Consider the following 23,061-nt stretch of genomic DNA (forward strand, 5'->3'; position numbering starts at 1 on the left):
AAGCTGGGCACTATTAGTGATTAAATTATTTTTTCCATTTGACTACAGATAATAAATATATACAGATACAGACTAAAGAAAAACTATTTCAAATAGATCTTCAAGAAAAAATGAGGCAGCCCAGCACATACATCCCACATTCTACATTTCCTTCTATGGAATTCTTTAAGATAGCATTGGAACTGCACAATCCTTTTTAAAGATGCTTTAGCAAAACATGATCCGAAAACCTTTTATGTAACAGAACTGCTTGTCTGGATATTTTACCTGTGTTTCGGGAATAATGGGACTATCTTCAGGAGAAGACCTGAAAAAGGTGGACAAAGGTGATGACACAATGATGGGGTTCGGCCTCACAAATCCACTCAGATCACAGCTGGGAATGTCATTCTCTTCCTTCTTCATGACTAGGGTATCCATCACGTAGAAGACATTCCATGGAATCCACACAGTATGATACTGAGTGAGGAATGGGGACCGTTCAAAGACCAAAGTTAGAGAAGCCCCACCATTTGCCACCAAGTCAAACCTAAGGAAAAACGAGGCACACTTAGCGAATTGTCTGAAATCCACGTACCTACCAGCACACGCTTCCTTAAATTAATATGCTTTATAAAGAAAATTAACTTTTCCTCCTAACTTTCATGTAGACATTTTAGGGTCTACGGAAATCTTAAAGAATTATTTAGAGAACATTCATATGCCCTTTATCTGGTCGGTTTGGTAACATCTTCCCAACTTGCTTCTCTTGACTGTTTTTGAAACTATGTGAACTTAAGTTGCAGAAATTATGAAATATTACCCCTAAATCTTTCAACATGTATGTTCTTCTTAGACAAAGAGCATTCTCCTATAAAACCACAATATTATTATCAGATTTTAGGAAAGGAAATCAACTTTTAAAGAAGTATATGAGTTTATGATTTTAAATCTCTGCTATCATGGTTTCCTGGAGCCTAAAATTTGTTGCACTGCCATATTAAAAGGGACAATAAAACAGTATGGGTGATGCTAGTTCTTATTCTTAAAATCCTTCGAGCAGAGATAGTGTGATATGACCAACTCACATTCCATCCTGGCGGGTAATGGTATATCCATATTCTGGATAATGAAAAAATGAGACATTTACTCCAATGAGTGGAGTTCCATCAGCCGTTAGAACTTGGCCTCTTATGACAGACGCAAGGCTGTGAGAAAAGCAAGAAGAATTATAATGAACACCTGTCTGTCAGGCCAATAATCATCATGATTATAGATAATTCAATCTAGGGATAAAATAACATTATGCAGTCAACTGTCACAACACCCAGACTCGAAATTCTCCTAATATAATGCCCTTTTAAATTCCATATAATTCACATTCTTTAAATGCCTTGTGTTTACTCTGGATTTTAATTAGTTGTGATGTTTTTATTTTTTTGGAGAGCTATCAAGACCAAAAATTATAGAGATGAATTTCTGAAATTATAAACTCTGCTTTTTCCCCCCAGTAAGTCCTATGTCTGATGCGTCCCTGCAGAAAAGTATACTTTCCAATTAATTCTGAGGCAATCTGTAAATCTTCAGGGACCAAGAATGACAAGATTTAAGGGGGCAATAAGGAAGGTTTGTGCAACAACTTTTAACCAACCGCTGGGTCTAACTGCGTTAATGCTGGTGGACTGCTGCAGACCCAGGAGTTCTAGTGTAAATCATCTTTTTTGCTCAGTGAGACAAGAGACACCTGCTTTCACTGATGGGTTTATTTTCAGGTCATTACCGCACCAAACAGTGTATGCAATCTCACTGCCATGCCGTTAGCAGTTCCATGCCATTAATTCATAATTTATATTATTTAGCGAGCTCAGCTAAAGAAAAAGTGCACTTCTGTTTTGCCTTTTGGGGTCTTTTCATTGCTTCTTTTGAGACATTTCCAACTGTGCTAACAAAATCAACCAGTTAAATGAAGATTTACTGACTCCTGAATGGAACATCCTGTTAGGTCTCAGGTACTGAAATGGACAAAGTCTGTGTGTTGTGTCAAAAACGCTTGAAATGCGAAGTTTGGTGAAGAATTTGCCCAAAGAGGAAAAAGTACTTTCTTCAAATTATCAGCATTTCACATAAAGTGTACAGAACTGTACATGTCTATAGAAGGAAAAGATGCCTCGACCTCTTGTTGAAAGGGCTGTCTCCAGGTATGACATGGGTGCTGTCAGAGCCTATGAGAAAACTGATTCGGTCGTAGAAGGATTTGGCAGCCTGCTGAGGTGGCGACTGTAAGCTTTGGCTAATGATATCCTGAGGATCTGGCAACCCACGACAGTAGGGCTGATTTTGGCAAGAACTCTGTAAGCAGCAATCAGGATCCATACAATCAACGAGTCCATCTGCAGAGAGAAATGGAGACCAGGAGATTCTTTTTATGACATAACGCAGACTATGTTTTGCTCTATGGTTGGTTTTTTAATTTAATTTCCCATCCCCTAAGTGATGGTAATTTCTATGAGGCATACTTTTTTAAACCAGATGAAATACAGTCATATGCCACATGATGGTGGACCACATATACCATGGTGGCCCTAAGATTGTAAGATTGTACTTTTACTATGCCTTTTCTATGCTTAGATACATAAAGACTTACCATAGGGTTTCAGATGCCTACACACTGTACAGGTTTGTGCCCTGGAGGCAACAGACTATGCCATATAGTCTTGGTGTGTAGCAGGCTGTACCAGGTAGGTTTGTGTAGACATATTCTATGATTCTGTACAATGATAAAATCTCCAAACGACATTTCTCTGAACGTATGCCCGTTGCTAAGTGATGCGTGATTATATTTGTATCTGGTTTCATAGTGAATAATATTTGGACTACAGATGGTTGAAAATAATCATATAATATTTACTCTGAGTAAGAAATAAAAAAATCTGATTAAGGTAGGCATGGTGGCTCATGCCTGCAATTCCACTTTGGGAGGCTGAAATGGGAAGATTGCGGGAGGCCAGGAGTTCAAGCCTAGCCTCAGCAACATAATGAGATCACTATACAAAATTAGCCAGTCATAGTGGTGTGTCGGGGGTCTTTGCATGTGAACCTCGACCTGGTTTGAAAGCTGGATGGGAAAACTAAGCTGAAGACAAGTGAGTTTAAAAACATGAAGTTTGAGAACGCCTGGAAAAGGCTTACTTTTTTTTTTTTTTAAGGAGAAGGCTTACATTAACAGCCTGAGTGAACTGAGAAAGCTTAGCCCCGATGACCTCTTCAGAAGGCTTTTATTGATTTCCAACAAAGGTGCATATGCAAAATGTAAAAATGCCAAAAAGTAGAGTTGAAAGAATCCCCAGTCCCCAGGAAGATTCAAGAGAGAGGGAGGCTAGGTAAATGGTAGGAGGTTGCTAACAGACCAGACAGCCAATGGTATATTTAGAAAGAGGGAGGGAGAAACTAGTTCTGTCCCTACAAGGGAAGTAAGCCAGGTTTCCTAATCTAAGACTCAAAGAGTTTAACCTTTCCCAGTTGTTGACTCTCAACACACCGGCCTACTCTGGCCTGTCCAGGCAACTGGGGGCTCTTTTCATCAGACTTCCGTGGTTTTGATGAGCCTCCAGGGATTGCACGTGTCTGCGAGCTTTTCCCTGGATACCCCAGGATTGAGGAGGGGCGCCCTGCTGAGAAGTCCACCTGTCTACCTCCCACAGTGCACACCTGTATTCCCAGCTACGAGGGAGGCTGAGGTGGGAGGATCAAGGAGTTTGAGGTTGTTGTGGGCCATGATTGCATTGCGGCCTGGGTAACAGAGAAAGACCCTATCTTTATTTAAAAAAAAAAAAGGAAAAAAACCTATATTCAATAGCCTATGTGAGTATTCTGTTTAAAATGTATAACCAACCCATTACTAGATGAGAGTGGCAGGGTATGATGGTTTGATGACATCCTTTAAGATCATTATTTACTGAATAGCTGAAAAGATGAATTTTGATCTGCTTATTAAATACTTTTCTCAGTATAAATTAATTAAAAAAATTCCTTTCTGAAGACTTTGATCACTGTTAGAAGAACTGAAAAAATAGTTCTAAGACCTTTAGGCTTAAATATCAGGTCTTGGTGTAACCCTATTAGGGCAAGTTTAGCTGAAAATATTGACAACTATGTTTTATTTACACAAGTATTTTTTAAATAACTTTTATTTTTTATTTATTTACTTTTTCTTTGCAGTTTTAGGCCAGGGCTGGGTTTGAACGCGCCACCTCCAGCATATGGGGCTGGCGCCCTACTTCTTTGAGCCATAAGAGCCGCCCTAAATAACTTTTATTTTTTAAAAAACTATGCTAGCCATTTATTTGCTTTAGGCCATTCTTAATTTTTTTCTCTCTGTATTTCTTTTTTTTGTAATTTACTTTTTTAATTTCAGATTAATATGAAGGTACATATGGTTAGGTGACACCGTTTGTGTTTGTTAGGTGAAGTCCAAGTTGCAGGGGAGCCCTTCACCCAGGAGGTGTGCTGAGTACACCTGCATTGTGCCAGTTAGGTGAGAGCTCACCCACTGCACCCCTGCCTGCTCCCCCCTTCTCAAATTTAAATGTGTTTTCTCTCATGTGGGCATATAGTTGTTCATCTACTAGTTTCAATTTAGTACTGAGTATGCTGGATACTGTCTTTTCCATTCTTGAGATACTGAGATACTTTACGTAGGAGAATCATCTCCAAATCTACCCAGGCAAATATGAAAGATGCAAGTCTATCTTCTGTAAGGCTGAATAGTGTTCCATGGTGTGCATATACCACAGTTTATTAATTCACTCATGGTTGATGGGCACTTGGGATGATGCCACATTTTGGCGATTGTGAATTGAGCTGCTATAAACATTTGAATGCAAATGTTCTTATGCTAAAATAATTTTTTTCTGCTGGGAGGTACCTAGTAATGAGATTGTGGGATCAAATGGAAAGTCTACTGTTAGCTCTTTGAGGATTCTCTACATTTCTTTCCAAAAAGGCTGGGCCATCTTATTAATAGAATTGAGTCTTCATCTTGCCCCATCATCATCTGACTGTAAAGTGAATCAAGGGAAAGTAGACAACACTGAATTAACAGCTGTCTAGAAAGTAGGTCAATAACAACCCAGGGAAGGGAAGAAACAAGAGGTGCGACATGAGGCTGACTCTGCCCAAGAGTCATCTCGCCACCTGAAGACTCACGCAGGGAACACGTGCACTTCCTTTCTGGGGGCTTCACCTGCAGACTCACGCAGGGAACACGGGCACTTCCTTTCTGGGGGCTTTACGGTTTCAGCTGGCCGTCTGGCCTTCCCTGCCTCTCAGTTCACGTGCTTATCCCTTTGGCATTTGCTTCAGAAATGTGTAGGTAACTACCATGTTTACCCACTACAGCAATAATTTTGAGGGTTGAGTAGAGGGAAGGTTAAACTAACGCCCCGGGTAGAGAGCCATGGTGTCATAACTTACAGCAACCTCAAACTCTTGGGCTCAAGTATTCTGTCTCAGCATCCCCAGCACTGTGACTATTGGTACCTGCTACCATGCCCGGCTAGTTTTTCTGTTTTTAGAGAGACAGGGTCTTGCTCTTGTTCAGGCTGGTCTTGAACTCCTGAGCTCAGGTGATCCTCCCACATCAACCTCCCAGAGTGCAGGGCTTACAGGTATGAGCCACCAGAACCTTCGGATAAGCAGATCTTACAACATATTGTTTCTTTATGTTTTCATATAGATGTCTCTTTTATTTCTAAAATGATGGGTTGTTAGCAAACTGTACCTTTTACAAAAATCTAAAATTATGTTTTAAGAAAATATAATGAGGGTAGTGCCTGGGGCTCAGTGAGTGGGGTGCTGGTCCCATATGCTGAGGGTGGTGAGTTCAGACCAGCCCTGGCCAAACTGCAACAATAAAAAAAAAAAAGAAAATATAATGAAAATGATTTTGAAATTTTATATAGATGTATTAGAATATGACTTTCTTAGCCAAAAGGTCACGAAGATGAAAGATGTGGAAATATGTTTCAATATTTCCAATAGAATAAAGAGGAAACTATGCTATAGGCTTATTTTTCATGAGGCTATCTTCCAATGCATTTTTCCTCTGTGTCTGTCAAAGAAGCAGAAGCACAGTTATTAAAACTTAGACTTCTGAAGTAGCAGACTGTTGACCCACTGCCCCCAAATAATTTCTGGCTTCAAAAAACAATTCACCCCCCACTAACCTTTCAGCAGCAATTTGTGATCATACGTTGAGATTTTATGAGGACTCTTTAATATATGTTTTATGCTGTGTATCTTCAGAGTTCTTACTTGAGGGATTTAGAAGAGGTGCATATTCTTGGGAGAGAAATTTAACACAAATATTGGATATTCTTACAGGTTCGCCCCCCATATTCATTCTTGAACAAAAGTAGAAACTACTCAATAAGAAAAGTACTTCCAAATACAGTAGAAGCTCTGTAAGGTGATCACCCAAGGACTGTAATAAGCTGGTCGCTATAAGGAACTAGGACTACAGTACTGTGGTACTTGTCTAGTTTATGAAAAGTAGGCCAACTGAAGGAGGTGGTCAGTGCAGGCAGGTGGTCAACTATGGAGCTTCTACTGTATTATATTTTATCTCCATTAATCTGGCAAATTAAGGGTTAAGTACTCGGACAGCGTCTTCCCTTAGGCAATATATGGTGCAATTGCCAAAGAGGAATGCTCAAATCCAGTCATTCATCTTGGTTAGTTTATAAAAAGCAAATGTCCATCTGGCAAGTAGCCTGCAGGTCATAAAACTGTGTGAGATTGACACCTTCTGAACTAATCAGTTGGAAATGCATTTTTACAAGCCTCTCTGCTAACATCCATCAGAGAAAGAATCTCATTTTCAACAGCCAAGATGCAGGGACACAGTTTGTTATTTTTCTGCAGAGTTTATCAGTAACTTGCCCAAGCAAGTGACGGATAGTTATGAATCTGGCTCGCTTTAACTTGAGAAAACATTTTTCATTTTCTTTTTTAATCTGTATTTATCTAGCACAGTGGTTCTCAACCTTCCTAATGCTGTGGCCCTTTGATACAGTTCCTGTGGGTCGTGACCCGAGGTTGTGAACCGCTGATCTAGCAGCTAGGGCTATCTAGTACCAACGAGCTGATTACCCACTTGGCCAAATGTATGGTGTAGTAAAATTGTCTTTGTGGAATGGCTTCTCAAAATCATTGAGATTTCCTTTTAGTGTTAGAAAAATTATGTTGGCTTACATTTATACTGGCAGAGAAGCCATATCTAATAGCATTAATCATAAACAAAAATCTAAAGGAAATGAGAAATGTTCAAAACCCATTCAACAGCAACTTCAATGACCAGATAAGAGCCTTTCTTTCTTTAGTTTAGGCTTTGCAATGTAAGTGGTGCTCTGCAATAGACTGGGTAAATGGTTTATGTTTGCCTCCACACAATCCTAATATGACTGCTCTAGTTATCTTTTCTGTGAATATTTTTAAACATATCTTTCCTTAGGCATTTTATTAACAGTGGCCCAGAGCGGCGCCTGTGGCTCAAGGAGTAGGGCCATAGGCCGGAGGTGGCGGGTTCAAACCGAGCCCTGGCCAAAAACCAAAAAAAAAAAAACAGTGGCTGGCAAACCGATTTTGCAAAGAGCCAAACAGTAAAAATTCTAGGCTTTGTGGGCTGCATAATTTCTGTTGCAACTATTCAACTCTGCCTGTATCATGCTCAAGGGGTCAGACAAATCATTATATAAATGAATGGGTGTGACTGTGTTCCAATAGAATTTTATTTACAAAATCAGGATTTGACCCAGAAATCAGAGGTTGCCAATCTCTGGTCTTGTTTTAAGGTTTCTTTCTGCCCTGTCCTGTGTTTGCTATTTTCTTTCCATCATTCTTGACAATTTTTTTTTTTCTGGTAAATTTAAACAATATGCATTTTGTCAGGTTACTGAAACTCTGACTTCAAGTCTGTTCCTATGTTACCCTTTATGCTGGTTTTACTTTGCTTGTCAAAATTCTCACTTTCTTCTTTCAAGAAGCAATGGATATTTTCGTTTTTCAAAACCTTGATTTCCTGTCTAGATAAAAAGTCATGAATTTTCTGGGCGGCGCCTGTGGCTCAGTCGGTAGGGCGCCGGCCCCATATACCAAGGGTGGCGGGTTCAAACCCGGCCCCGGCCGAACTGCAACCAAAAAATAGCCGGGCGTTGTGGCGGGCGCCTGTAGTCCCAGCTACTTGGGAGGCTGAGGCAAGAGAATCACTTAAGCCCAGGAGTTGGAGGTTGCTGTGAGCTGTGTGAGGCCACGGCACTCTACTGAGGGCCATAAAGTGAGACTCTGTCTCTACAAAAAAAAAAAAAAGAAGTCATGAATTTTCTTTTTCACTCCAAAGATAATTTATGGCTTCTGCCCTTCCCCACAGTATTTGAAACTAACCCTCACCCCCTCCAGTGCTACCTTAGAGTTAGAAATTCTGATGTAGTATTTTAGTTGTGGGCTTCAGTATTTTGACGGTGTACAGGTGTACCTTTCTCGACTCTTTCATCATTCTGTAACATGCATGAAATTCCCTTACTCCTTACTGGACTGAGCTCATGCGTGGGTTTCCTATACATTAGTGATCTGTCTTTATCAGTGTTCTCCTGGTGGCTTCGGTCCACATGTTCCTGTCATTTCCATGCTAATGACTGCAGGCTGAACCTACAAACAGTCTTCTAGGAATTTCCACTTTGACACCGCACAGGGGTCTAAAACTTAACGTGGCTACATAAGACCACAACATCTCTACATACGGTCTCTTCTTCCACTTGTGCGGCTCCTGTGTTTCCTATTTCAGGGAAGGGTTCCTCTACCCTGTTTGTCAAAGGAGAGACTTGAGCATCACACTTGATTCTTCTTTTCTCTTCCCTTTTCTCCAAATGTAATCAGTCACCAATTCCTTTTGGATGACGTATCATCCAAAATCTTCTTTGAATCAGCCTATTTCTTTTCACTTTCTCTGAAACCACCCTTCAGGCTACTATGGTTGTATCTTGGCAAGATCTCAACAGTTTTTAGTCTTCCATCTCACTGTACGTCAGTGATCATCAGCTGGGGTGCTGTCGCACACTGGTGTGCTGTGAGAGGATCTTACGTGTGACTCAAAATATTTTAAAGATCATTAGTTAAATTATTTTCAAAAGAAGCTCAAAGCACAGTAAGTATACTCTTTTTTAATTCTTTTTCTTGATCAACGTAATTTAAGTGTGCTGTGGAAATGTAACTATAGGTTCAAGTGTGCCATGAGATAAAAAAAGGTTAAAAAACACTGCTTTAGAGTAATCATCTTCAGACACATGTCTCACTAAGCTTGTGGAGGGCTAATCAAGGTCACTGGTATCACCAACATATATTAAACTTCTTGGTGCCCAGTAGCATTTAATACATTTGCTGAACAAAGCAATGAATAAGTTCTCAAACAGATCTACACAGGTCAAAATATCTTAGAAGCACAGAGATAACTTCTGTTTTTTTTTTTTTTTTTTAATTATCCTTTCCTTACCCTCAAATACTAAGCTAATCCTTTATTTCCTACTTTTTTTGTTTTTGAGACAGTCTCACTTTTGCCCTTGGTAGATTGCTTTCACTTCATAGCTCACAGCAACCTCAAACTCCTGGGCTCAAGTGATACTCTTGCCCCAGCCTCCTGAGTAGCTGGGACTATAGGAGCCCAATACCATCAAACCTCACTATTTTTAGACAGGGTCTCTCTCTGGCTCAGGCTGGTTTAGAACTCCTGAGCTCAAGCAATCCCCCTGTCTCAGCCTCCCAGAATGCTATGATTATAGGCGTGAGCCACCATGTCCGGCCTAATTTCCTATTTCTTTTTTCACTTTAGTAATCACTTAAAAGTATTTGTGATTAATTGGGCATAAAGCAATCCACACAATTATAAAAAAAATAGGAAGAAATCATAATTAAATACTATGTATAACACGTATAATCATAGGCCCTACTTAGGAAGACATGAATAAAAGATAAACCTCATAAAATTTACCTTATATTAGTTGAAAACGTCTACATGACAGAAGATACCATAAATTACAGACTTAAAAAATAATTGCAATAAAATATCTGCAATATACCAACAAAGAATTAATAAGTAGAATACATTAGAAGTCCTAAGAGGTAAAAAGGAAATATTAAGTAATTCAATAGAAAAAAAAGAACAAGTGAAATAAATGAGCAATTAACAACCAAAAATACAAATGGTCAAGAAACAAATATAATCAGTAATTAGGAAAACACAAATTAAAACAATGAAGACGGGGTCATTTTCACCCATCAGACAAAATTCATATTTTTCATTTTGTTGAACAATTTTGTTCGTAATAATTAGGTAAGGCCCATGAATGTGGAGAAATAAACATACACTGATGAAGTGTATCATGGTGAAACCTACTGCAAATAACTGGGCAGTAGCTGCCAAAATTAAAAAATCCTTTGGCCTGGTGATTTTACTTCAAAAAATCCATACTAAAGAAATATTTGTACATTTACAGAAAATATTTTTATGCAGATATATATGTACACAAATTCACTGCGGATTTGTCTCTGAGGAGCAAAAAATAAAAAAAATTAGGAACTAAGTCATTATCAAAGGATGAGGGGTAAAATTAATTAGTACACCCCCTGTTTCTGTGGTAAAGAGTAAAGAATGACACAGCCCATAATGCTCCTCTCCATTAACATGGGGGTTCTTAACCTCTAGAGGCGTGGAACTGGGAGGCCTATTTCTGCATTCTGAAGCTGGAGGCGGCAGCTGATGGTAATGGGTGTAAACTACAGGAGGGACTTTCAGATGGAACCTGTGTGGCTCTGATTTCCTGGTCATTCTCCCAACTCACGGAATTGCAGTGGTAAAACCTCCTGCTCCCTGCATCCTGTTGGGAAGCTACTGAGGTCCTTTGCTACTGAAGGCACAAACTGAATTTTTCTTTCCCAGAATAGGATTTACTGTATAAAACTTTGCAGAAAGCAAAGGGGTTCAGAATAACAGGATCTCTAGTACAGTCTTTCCAAAGTAATAATAACCCCCCTCCCAAATCCTTACCTATCTGAGTGCCATCGTGTGTTCTGATACAATTTGGATTCTTTTTGGAAAGTACTCATTATCTCTTGTAATTTTCTTTTTTCAATCATTTCCCTTCTCTCTTCCCAGTGTTGCTTCCTGCCATTTTAGTTATTTATTCATTCATTTGTTTGTACATTTATTTATTTGAGACAGGATCTTGCTCTATGGCCCAGGCTGGAGTGCTGTGGCTCAATCACAGCTCACTGCAGCCTCAAACTCCTGGGCTCGAGAAATCCACCTGCCTCAGTCTCTTGAGTAGCTGTGTCTATAGGCACCTGCCACCACACACAACTCTTTTAAACTTTTTTTGTAAAGATGGGGGTGTCTTACAATGTTGCTCAGGCTGGTCTTGAACTCCTTGCCTCAAGCAGTCCTCCTGCCTCAACCTCCCAGAGTGCTGGAATTACCCCAGCTATAACCCAGGTACTGAGCCTGGCCTATTTGTTTAATTTTTATTTTAAAATTTGTATTGGGAGAACACAATAGTCTCACCCCCCGATACACTCATTTTTTCCCACATATTTTTGAACATTTCCTTATTTTCATTTGGTAACCTTGAAACCTAGACCACCTCCCTTTATCATATTCATTCTGATGCTTTATATTCAAATTTCATTCTTTTTTTCTCCTCTTTTTTATCCCTAACTTATTTCTACTTTTCTTATAGTTGACATTTTATTTTTATATCTTTTATCTATTTATTACCATTCTCTTTCCAATTTCTGAATAACCTCAGCTGAATTTGTGATCTTTTTTCAATTGAGATCAGCTCCTGAAGCCCTGATTTAAAAAATGGCTGTTTTAGGTACATCTTTCTGATGTATCCCCACAATGTAGTAATTCTGAAGGACAAAAAATAACTCTGTTTGTGTACAAGTAAGGTGTGTTATTTCTGGCAGGAGTTATGTTTTGGCATGCTATCATTCTTGCACAAAGTCTAGCATAAACCTTTTAAAGTCATTTTTATGCCCTCAACCACCCAATCTTCAGGGTGGGGCTTGAGTCTCATGCCTCAGGGACCCAGAGGGGAACTACCCACTGGAGGGGGGAGAGAAGAAAGAGACAGAGAAGCCAGAAAACAGAGCAAACCTTGCTTAGCTTTCCCTAACGGTAACCTGGTAACCACCACCAGACACTATGCATTTTGGAGAAATCATCTTGGTGAAAAGTATCTCAAGGCTGAGTATCCCTACTGTCACCTTCAAAGTACAGTACTCCCCTTGGCCATCTGGTGATGACAGTGATACTCAGCAATGTGGTAGGCAGCACTTTTTCTAGGATGAGTTCATGAACTTAATTGTCAGACCCTGTTAAGTTGCTCCAATCCATTTTATTAGTGGTCCATTATTCCTATTCCTCATAAAGAATTCCCTTTTGGGCCAGGTGGGGTGTAATTCCTATAATCCCAGCACTCTGGGAAGCTGAGGCAGGTGGACCCCTTGAGATCAGGAGGGTTTTGAGATCAGCCCGAGCAAGAACGAGACCTTGTCTCTACTAAAAATAGAAAAACTAGTCAGGCGTGGTGGCTGCACCTGTAGTCCCAGGTACTCAGGAGGCTGAGGCAGGAGGATCGCTTGAGCCCAAGAACGTGAGGTTGGGGTGAGCTATGGTGATGTCATGGCACTTACCCTGGGTGACAGAGTAAGACTGTCTCAAACAAACAAAGAACAAACGCTTTTGATGCGTAAGCATTTCAGAGAGATAAAGAGGGAGCAGAAACACATAAAGGCAAAGAGATCCATCTATTTAGTAAGAGCCAGATTTTAAGAATCTTTAGAGTTAGATAGTGATGATGGGCAAACTTGACTGGGTAAAGGAAAGTAAAATTTAAAGATGAAGGAAAATGACTGGCTTAAGAAGATATATTATTTTTATTGTGTTACTTATTTTAGTATCTCTGTGGCATGTTTTTATTTTAGTGCCTCGCGAACATTACATTCAGAAAAAAAAATCTTTTAAAATTTCTGATAATGTAAGGTGGTGGTGGGCACCTGTAGTCCCAGGTACTTGGGAGGCTGAGGCAGGAGGATCAACTGAGTATTAGGTTATACTGTTTGCGTTGGGAAGTCTAAGTTACATTTGAGTCCGTCACCAGGAGGTGTGCCACCATATACCCTAAGTTGTACGAGTTGGGTGGAGCTTACTGAGTCCCTTTCCCTGTTCCTTCTCGAATTTAATTGTGTTTTTCCTCTCATGTGGGCCTGCAGTTGTTCATTTGCTAGTTTCAAATTAGTACTGTGTACCTAGGATGCTTGCTTTTCTATTCTAGAGATTCTTCAAAAGAAGGTATAATTTTCCTATATGTAGGTGTCTTTTTTTTTTTTTTGTAGAGACAGAGTCTCACTTTTATGGCCCTCGGTAGAGTGCCGTGGCCTCACACAGCTCACAGCAACCTCCAACTCCTGGGCTTAAGCGATTCTCTTGCCTCAGCCTCCCGAGTAGCTGGGACCACAGGCGCCCGCCACAACGCCCGGCTATTTATGTAGGTGTCTTTCTTTGAATTTTTTTGTTATATCTTTTTCAGTTCTGGGAATGATAAGCAACTTTCTTTGATTTTCTTTTACCAAGATTGTGTTGTACAAAGTTGCTCCAACTAGACTAGAGTAATGCATCTGGAGCGTTTAACTTCTGACTAAGGCCAAATGTACCTCTTCCCCCTCGGCTCCTCTGCCTCAGTTACTTAATGTGCTAAACCAATTTTCTTAGTTACTCTCTGGCTAATTCACCATTCTGACACCAAACTTAGCCAATGGATCTATAATGTTTCAGTCACCATATGTCACAGAATTCCAGTTATGGTCCTTATTTTAAACATTCTGTTCTGTTGTTCTTAGGTAATGATAAACTTCACTGCAAGCTCATGCATCTCGGTTTGGGCTTTGGTGTGGAAGATGCTATCTTTATATATGTAGCTGATGTTTATGTTCAAAGAACCTTCTAGCTTAGGTCACAATCACAGGGCATAAGAAGTCTGGTACTGAGATTCCTCCTTGGAAGAGCCAATAAAATTAGGTTAGGGACAGGAATACAAATTATGTGAAATAGCAGAGACTCCACAGGAGGTCCTCCATCAGCTCAGCTGCCCGCTTGGAGGGGGAAGCCTCCAGACAGCATAGTTCCATGCTAATAAGAATAAATAAAGGGGAATGAGGCCAATTCACAGTTGATAAATTCTGAGGAAAAGGAAAAACCTCCTTTACTGATAACAAATCTAAAGAGTTGATTAGCCCCTAGATTACTCTGCAGTGCTTCTGCAGACCTGGCCCTGCAGTTGCTTCCCTCTGAGGGTCTGCAGCCTCCTCATTGTAATCTCTGTTAGAAGACAAAATCTGAAATACATGATCAAGGGGGGAGAGAAGCTCTCCTTCCTGCCCAGGTGACAGCAACAATGGGGAATGGGGTTCTTTGGGGGACACTAAGGAGGAGAGTTGCCGTCTGGGCTGTGGTTCAGAGAGGATTAATGCTGCTATTTCTAAAAACCACACTTTGAGATGCAGGGGCAATGAGGTATTACCAGACAGGAAAAGCTCTGTGGGCTAAGGACTTCCAACACCTTTCAGGAGCAGGAGGAAGGGAGGCTTTTGCCCAGAATTTGTGGTTCCAGTTTTCTGACAGTCCAGGTTAAAGGAGAAACTAGAAAGCAGAATTGCAGCTCTTTGTCAGAAAGGTAAGGTACAAATACCATTTGGTTCAGGAGGGACTGTGGGTGCAAGGCTGGGGGTATGTGTGTGCCATGTTTTGGGGTACAGAGGCATTGAGGGCTTAGTTCTGGTCACTGCTCCCTAGAGAACAGTAGTTAGGCCCACTCTAGATGTACAGTGCTGAGCGTAAGTCATAATCAAACAGCTCTCAGGGCAACTACTCCATGGCTGGAGGAATCACCAACTCTACATTCTCTGAAATTCAAATATGGTAGCATGAGGATGTGCTCAACTGAGAAAATAATTATTCTTAATTAAGCAGCTTAACTTGGGTAGAGTATCATGATACCCTTAGCAGGATGTAAAGTTAAAGATAAAAAGATACTAGAATACAACTTCAAGGGGACTTGTTCTCTGTAAACATTTAATTTGTTACATCCATGACTTTCAACAGGAAAACTTAGAAAATGCCTTGAGACTTTTGGAATGTTAGTTATAAAAATAATGCTTTGGGTTGGACGTGGTGGCTCACACCTGTAATCCTAGCACTGTGGTCGGCCGGGGCAGGAGGATCATTTGAGCTCAGGAGTTTGAGACCAGCCTGAGCAAGAGCGAGACCCTGTCTCTACTAAAAATAGAAAAACTAGCCAAGTGTGCTGGCAGGTGCCTGTAGTCCTAGCAACTTGGGAAGCTGAGGCAGGAGGATCACTTGAGTCCAGGAGTTTGAGGTTCCTGTGCTATGCTGAGCACTCTTCTCAGGGTGACAAGAGTGAGACTCAGTCGAAAGAAAGACAGAAAGAGAGGGAGGGAGGGAGGGAGGGAGGGAGGGAGGGAGGGAGGGAGGGAGGGAGGGAGGAAGGAAGGAAGGAAGGAAGGAAGGAAGGAAGGAAGGAAGGAAGGAAGGAAGGAAGGAAGGAAGGAAGGAAGGAAGGAAGGAAGGAAGGAAGGGCTTTGGAGTTTCCAATTCACAGAGCCCTAATTGAAGGGCAGATTCACCTGGGGATTGGGGAACAGAATGGAACACAGTGGACATTATGTAGTAGCTTGGCTACCCTGCCTTTTCTCTGAGCAGTAACAATCTTGCATTTGTTTCTGGAAAAATAGAGACAGAATCATTTGATCAGCACTCCTACGTTTTTCAATCAATCTAATCTATGGGGAGCAGCCTTTTGTTGGCAAGAGCTAACTGGCTTCTCACTGTAACTTAGAAACCTGTGCTTCGGCCCATACTTGTCTGCGCACTCCGCACTTCTTACCGCCTTCATTGTCTTTGCTGTCCGTGCAGAGGGTCTCCATGGCTACGTCACAGCCAGCACCTCTCCAGCCTGGCTGGCAAACACAATGCCAGCCGTTCTGGTCCAATGTACATCTGCCATTGCTGTTGCACAGACCAGGACAACCCTCTGTTGAGACAAAGAAGGAAAACACCAGTGATTTGAGTATTGAAAGTTTTTGCCCCTAGAATAAACAGATAAGGGACACTTAGTGGGAACAGGCCTTTATAAACAGCACAGATACTGTAATTACACATGGATAGAAACAGCAACATCATGTAAGGAATCTAATTCTTATCCAAGTGGCATCTTTGGTTGGCCTGGCCCTTGAGACACCACTTACCTGTGCAGGACAGAAATATATGCAACCGTCGCTAAGTAGCTGCAGGCCAGACAAAATTAATTCCCAATTTTTTTTTTCCTTTAGCAAAGCAACAAGGGATACAGTACGGGATGAAACACATCTCCACAAAGTCATTTCCGAATCCCTAGTCTAGATTTTTAATCTGTTGGAAGCGTGACTGGTGGCTGATGAGGACATACCTTCTCTAGCGCACCTTGTTGCTTTAAAAAATTCCCTCGGAAGTTGAAAACATGGAAGTGGGCATGAGGATATGAATGATGTCAAAAAGAGAACGTTAATTTTGTCTGGCCTCAGAGTTGCCGTGTATTCATGTGGAATTACAGTGCGTTAAATAATTGCACAAAGTATAGGCCAGTTGGAATGACTATACTTTATGCTAAGAGGACATTCCTTTTCACAGAATAAGCAAAGCCCAGGAAATAGTGAAGCAGCTCAGCATCTATTCTAACAAACATTAGGATTCAGGCTGCATACGGATGGGACAGGACTGACAGGATTTCCAACTCAATGTCATAGCTGTGCATATCTGATTACTTAGGACGGACAAAATGAAATACCATAAAGGACACAATAAAACACTGATAGACTGAACAAAAACACGGTAGGGACGTGCTTCAAGACAGAGCAAAGAGTGATATTTTGTGACAATCTCCCTAAGGCTTTTATGCTGTTACCTTTATATCCTATCTTGTCTGCTTTTATGGGCAAGAAGGGAAAATTTGGGAAACAATTAAAATAATTTAATATACCCAAAATCTATAATTGTTTCAGTCTCACATGACATTTTTAAAAAAGAAAAAACAGTTTTTGTCACTTCCTACTGATGATATCTGGCATGCAGCCAACATGATCTGTGTATGAGGATGACACTTAGGAAGACTCTGGTATTCTTGTTTATAGAGTGTGGCGTGACATCAACAAAAGCAAGGACAGAAATTCTCTAAAATTCTACGAATAACTGGCTCTTCATCAGATCTCTCTGGACAGAGCTATTTATAATTTTATATAAATTGTAAGCTAATAGAAATGCTTGCTATAGCAAATGGGGTTTTCTAGACAGCTTCTTATAATTAGAGTGCTACTCTTGTTTCAGTGACAAAATTTAAGGGAACGATCTGTTTAAAGATGTTTATTTTTAAGTCTGGGTTAAAAGAATTATTCATGTATTGGTTTCCCTTCCTCCACTGTGGAACCTAAAAATATCTCAGAGAAGTTGTGTCTCTTAAGGTTAGAGTTAGCAGAAAAAAGGATATTTTGACAGTGTCTTGCGGAAGTGGATAACAAAAAAATTACACTTATGGATACCATCAGGTCAGGAAGTGATTAATTTCGCTGCGTCTTTTCTTTCAGACAATTACCATCTGTATTTATGGATGATTAAATATATAAAAGGTGAATGTTCCTTATGGAGGTGTTTTTCTTTTATTTTTAACCAATCAGAAAGGCTTAATTGCCCTACTGATTAAGAGGTACAGCAACTAACTGCGTACACACAAGAGTTGTTATCGGAAAGCCTGGATATTGCCATGAATATTTTCATATTCTAATGAAAAGCACAAACAAGGAATAGAAAATAGGTCATCTGAGGAGAAAGGGAAAGGGAATTTTCTCTTCTGAAAAAACATTTTCCTCCTCTTTCTACAATAACTGAAGACACAAGAATCTGCTGTTTTCTGCTGAACAAGGTTATCGGTTCTGATTATACAATGTACAATATTTTGTGTTTTAAAAAATGAAAAACCATACATTCTGATAGCACATATACTTTGAAATATTTATAAAATGTCAAAAAAGTTTCCATATGAGATAAATGAGATTTCTCTCAACATATGTAGGCTAGAATCTTCCTTGGATTAACAATTTCTTACTCCGTGATAAAAGAGTATTTGTCATTCTTTAATTTAGAGTTTACAGCTCATTAGCTGAATTGCCAAAAATGAAGACCTGAAAGCAGGAAAAAACACTAAAAAAACAAAAAACAGCAAATGTACTGTTATCTTCAGTTGGGGGTTCTACAGAAAACTAATGCTTTACATAGGGATGAAATCTGTGAGATAACCCAAAATTAGAAAAATGAGACACAGACATCTAAGTCTTAATACTTTAAATTCAAGGCCTTTCACATAATGTAAGCCTGATTTATAATTTACAAAACTGTGCATGGAAAAGTCTCTCATACCTAATGCAGTCTGATACACGCTTATATAAAGGTTATATATGTAGATATGTCAATAAACAGTAAGGATACAGTACCTTTAACTATCTTATCCAAATAGTGAGCTTGGGAAATTAAGAAAGGAAAAAAAAGAACAGACAGACATTTCAGAAGTGTCACATGGGACAAGAAAATTTTCAGAATTTACATGCAAATTGAGCAGCTGCAGCTGACAAAAGACTCACATCACATGACAGAGATGCACTTCATATCTGCTAAAAATGCAATGTTTTCACGTTTTAGCAAACATATTCATGATTCTAGGAAATAGCACTTTTTTTTCCCAGAAAAGTATACAGGTAAACTAACACTGCTTTCCCCAGGTTATCTGGAATGTATTCCACCCTCATCTTCTTTAAGCTTCTACAATATAGTAGCTAAACAGAAATGGAGACAGTTCTTTATTACTAAAGAATTTTGGAATTTTAAAACTATGAACCTTCTAATAAACAAAAAATAGAAGAAAATGAATAAATTGAGGCTCCTTGAGCAAATGCAATTATATTTAGATTATGTTTGAAAAAGGCATGTGTACGTTCTGTAGAATGATTTTTCAGAAGCCCTTGACTGCACACCAGCTAGACAATGTTATATCACATACGCAGACCATTAGCAAACAGGGAGTGTTCCAACATCTGCTTTCTTTTCAGAAGTCGGCTGGAATAGGCTTTGTTTGTCACAGAAGGTTTGCAGGGACAGTTGGGATTATGCCTGAGTCTTTTGCTGTCCCTGTCCCATGTGTCTTTCAGGAGATTACAATTAGGTCACATTTTTCCTATTGAATAGAAACATAAATGCTTCTCTCAATTTAGAGACCTAACAATATTCTTACTAAGCCACAAATCTTCTTGCTTTTTAAAAATTCATACATCTTTAATGATCTGAAATTGCTTTTCAGAGATGCTTATGTTGATTATTTTTCATTACTGATGTACGCCAAGTGGTAGAACTCTGTTAACAGAATGATTTAAATGGTAACTTTCAGTTGAGCTGCTCAGGCGTGGAAGTTCTGTTGTGTGTGTAAACGAGACTGTAAACGTTTGACCCATCTGCACTGTGTGTACAAAAGGCTTTGACACTCTGCCACAGGATTCTGTTGGAGGATTCTGAGTTGCATTTAAAAAGAAACATGTTTATAGTTAACTGACAATATATTGCAGAGAAAATGAAGATGGGGAAGAAACAGCATTAGGTTTACTCGGAAATTATGTTAATAAAGTTAATTCATTTTTAAAAAATTAAAACAAAAATGTATTCTTGCATAATATCACTATGAAATTTCTTCTGAATATTTCATAATCTAGTGAGTCCCATAATAGCTCAACTGATGATTTGAAATTAAACAAGGACCATGAAAAGTTCTGGAGTTCCTAAATCATGTAAGGTGGTATTTCTGAGGGAAATCTTAGTTTATAAAATTAATTAGTTAACACTGACCATAGTTGGAAAAGAAACCTACTTGCTTTTATATCAGGTCTGCTTCAGTTAACACAACAAAAATAAAGAACACAAAATAATTCTGATCAAAGTCAGCAGTTTTAAGGAAGAACTAAATTATTTCTAATCAGCCCATCCCACAGAATCAATTATGGAAAACAATGGATTGATTTAAGGTCAAGGTCTGTTTGTCATTGGGTCACAAGAACTAAGTGGAGCTGAAAGTAGAGAATACATTTAAAATATATTACAGGTCAACAGTAACATAATACTTTAATTATTAGAAATATTTGACACAAGTTTGACAGAAAGGTATTTTTCTTATGTTTGGTTTTTAGCTAAGGAAAAGATACCAAGATTTGTCATTTGCATTTTATATAATAGAGAATAACTATCAGGCTGATAGCTTCAAACTAAGAAAAGGGAGAAAACCCCAATTACATGTTAAAGAGTAAAATTTCTGACAATATCATAAAAGGCTGGTTCTGAATTATGAAGGAGTGAAAAGGTGATGTCAGCACACGAGGTTAAATAATTATCAAAAGTTAGAATTGCAATAATGAAAATATCATTATATAAGTCTCTACAGGAAATAATCAGAAAAACACAGGCATGTTGCAAGAAGCCATTAGGAATAATAATTGTAAAAACAATACAGCACATTTAAAAATTAATACACCTAATAATTGCTGAAAGACACATTAAATGGTAAGAAAATTATTTTGAAAATGAACAAGCATGTTCTGACACTGAAGGATAAAGGAAAGTCATTCCTATTTGATCTACTGAGAAGATTTGAATTTGTTTTATAAAGTATAATTCTTCTTTAGACATATAAAATGGAGCCCTATAAAATGCTTTCCTCCAGTAAAATGTATTCATAAAATACTTTCCCTGGAGTGTCAATTATTTACCTGGTAAGACCACGTGGCACACATGGGGCGAGTATTACATTATCTGTAAGATGGCGATTTGTAATCTTGGGTCTCAGATCTCTGAGCAAACTGGTGAAAGTTCTGGATTCTCTGCCCAGCAAAATGCACATACACAAACACAAAACGCTGGCTATGATTTCCGCTCTCCTATGAGCTCTACTTGTGTAATGTACAGATGATGAACATCTGGCTGATGTGCGACTCCTAAATTTGTAGCCCTGTCCCAGGCCTCTTGCTCCTAAGTTCAGGATGATTCAGGGACACACAGGAAGCATCGCTGCTCCCAGCCTTGCACCCTAAAGATTACAATAAAGGCTTACTGTGTGCTACACAGTATGGTGAAGTTGAGAGAATGAACACAGAAGAGGAGAGATGAATCTGCTCAAGGTCAGGAGCAGGGATCTAGTTGTCTGGCTTCAGAGCTTGTTCCTAACTATGTCATGGTGCCTTCTCTTTAGAGACATTTTTTTTTCTTTCTTCAGTAAGAAGAGGAAAAAAAAAAAAAGCAGACAAAAGGAGCTCAGAAGGGCTATGCAATCATTCCCATGTTTAACCCGATGCTTCTTTCCCTTAAACTGTAGGGTACCACCACCCTCTTTCACAGGTCTTCTGCATGGCTTTCTTGGGGAAGCGTGTGGTAGATCTACCTTAATGCCAAGGCTGATTCTTGGCCTTAACTGCATCTCTTTCCAAACATATGCAAAGACCTAGTTGTCCCTGAACACAGCAAATGAAATAATTGCTCAGGGTTCAAGCCTGTGCCCTGGAGGTCCCTGGTCTACTTGCTGGTGTAGGTGGACAAAGACTTCATGGAAATTTTGGATGTGGAGGGATAATGTGGCTCATCCAAAGCATTTTTATAATTAGTCCATGAACTTTCACTATCAGCAAAGCACGCGACTGCTCTACCACACACCCTCCCTGTAGGCACTTGTTTGTAAAAACTCATTCTCTTGTTTCTCCCTGGGTACTTTGAGGACAATGGCTGGAGGTGGACAGAGAGAATGACTCGCTCTTGCCTTAGTCGTGGACCTGTGTGAGGCCTCTTGGGAGAGACCTTGCTCATACGTAGTGCTGTTGTGCAGTGTAGGGATGAAGACCATCCACCTTTTTGGAAATCCTATCTGCATCCTGCTGCCTCATCTGCTTATTGGTTGGAATCTCCCTCCATTTCCTGTTCCCTCATTCTCCCCCTCCTTCCCAAAAACTTCTCATAGATGAATTCTCAGAGTATGTAACATCAGAGTACATGTAAAAGGAAAGGAGAACCAAGAACTAGCTATGATCAACTCACTCCTGCTAAGAAATGCCACACAAATGCAGGCTCTAATGAACCTGACAGACGCAAGTGACTTCATGTTGTAAAACTTTCCCATTAGAAAGGTAAGCTTTAGGCCCATGCTAACGCTGTATTCTCACACCCAACTTTTTGAGAAGGACTCTCAGTCGCCATTGGGTAGAGTGCCGTGGTATCATAGTTCCCAGCAACCTCAGACTCCGGGGCTCAAGAGATCCTCTTGCCTTTATTTTTCTATTTTTAGTAGAGATGGGGTCTCACTCTTGCTCAGACTGGTCTTGAACTCCTGAGCTCAAGGGATCCCCCCTCCTCAGCCTTCCAGAGTACTGGGGTTACATGCCTGAGTAATCTTAGTGTGACCTACATGTATTTGTGGCTTTTAAAGAAATTTAATGAATAACATACATAATACCTTTTAAGAAAGAAGCAATACCTAATTATAATACAACATTCCTCCCTACTCCCTCCCTCATCTGCTCTTCTTCCCTCACCCCTGTACTTTAACTCTACACACTAATATTAACAGTAACTACCACTATTACTGTGTGCTGAAAGCTGCTAAGCATTTAACATGCCATTATTATATTCCCTACTTCATAAATGAGGAAATTGAGCCATAGGAAATTCGTAATTTTCTGAACATCAAAATGCTAATAAGTGGGAAAGTCAGACTACTCCAACCAGGTAGTTTCATGTCAAAGTCCATATTCTCTCCCTCCCGCCCCCCGCTGCCAGATTTATTGAGGTAAAATCGGCATATAAAAAAACTGCACATAATGTGCACAATGTCGTGTGTTTGGACA

General features: G+C 39.6%; 1 protein-coding gene across 12 annotated transcripts in view; it reads right to left on the bottom strand.

Annotated features, from left to right (window-relative positions):
- Positions 1–23,061, bottom strand: part of TENM3 (teneurin transmembrane protein 3) — a 953,923-nt gene that overhangs the window by 78,340 nt on the left and 852,522 nt on the right. For 8 of the 12 annotated variants that reach the window (XM_053585025.1, XM_053585078.1, XM_053585043.1 and 5 more), the window contains 5 exons: positions 18,628–18,654; positions 15,993–16,139; positions 2,153–2,369; positions 1,068–1,187; positions 268–529 (listed from right to left, as the gene is read on the bottom strand). In XM_053585025.1, the coding sequence (XP_053441000.1) occupies positions 268–529; positions 1,068–1,187; positions 2,153–2,369; positions 15,993–16,139; positions 18,628–18,654 (773 nt within the window). The remainder of the gene's footprint in view (positions 1–267; positions 530–1,067; positions 1,188–2,152; positions 2,370–15,992; positions 16,140–18,627; positions 18,655–23,061) is intronic. The other 4 variants (XM_053585092.1, XM_053585086.1, XM_053585069.1 and 1 more) reach the window with 1 other exon arrangement.

The sequence above is a fragment of the Nycticebus coucang genome, chromosome 1 (assembly GCF_027406575.1).
Source record: "Nycticebus coucang isolate mNycCou1 chromosome 1, mNycCou1.pri, whole genome shotgun sequence".
Lineage (NCBI taxonomy): Eukaryota > Metazoa > Chordata > Mammalia > Primates > Lorisidae > Nycticebus > Nycticebus coucang.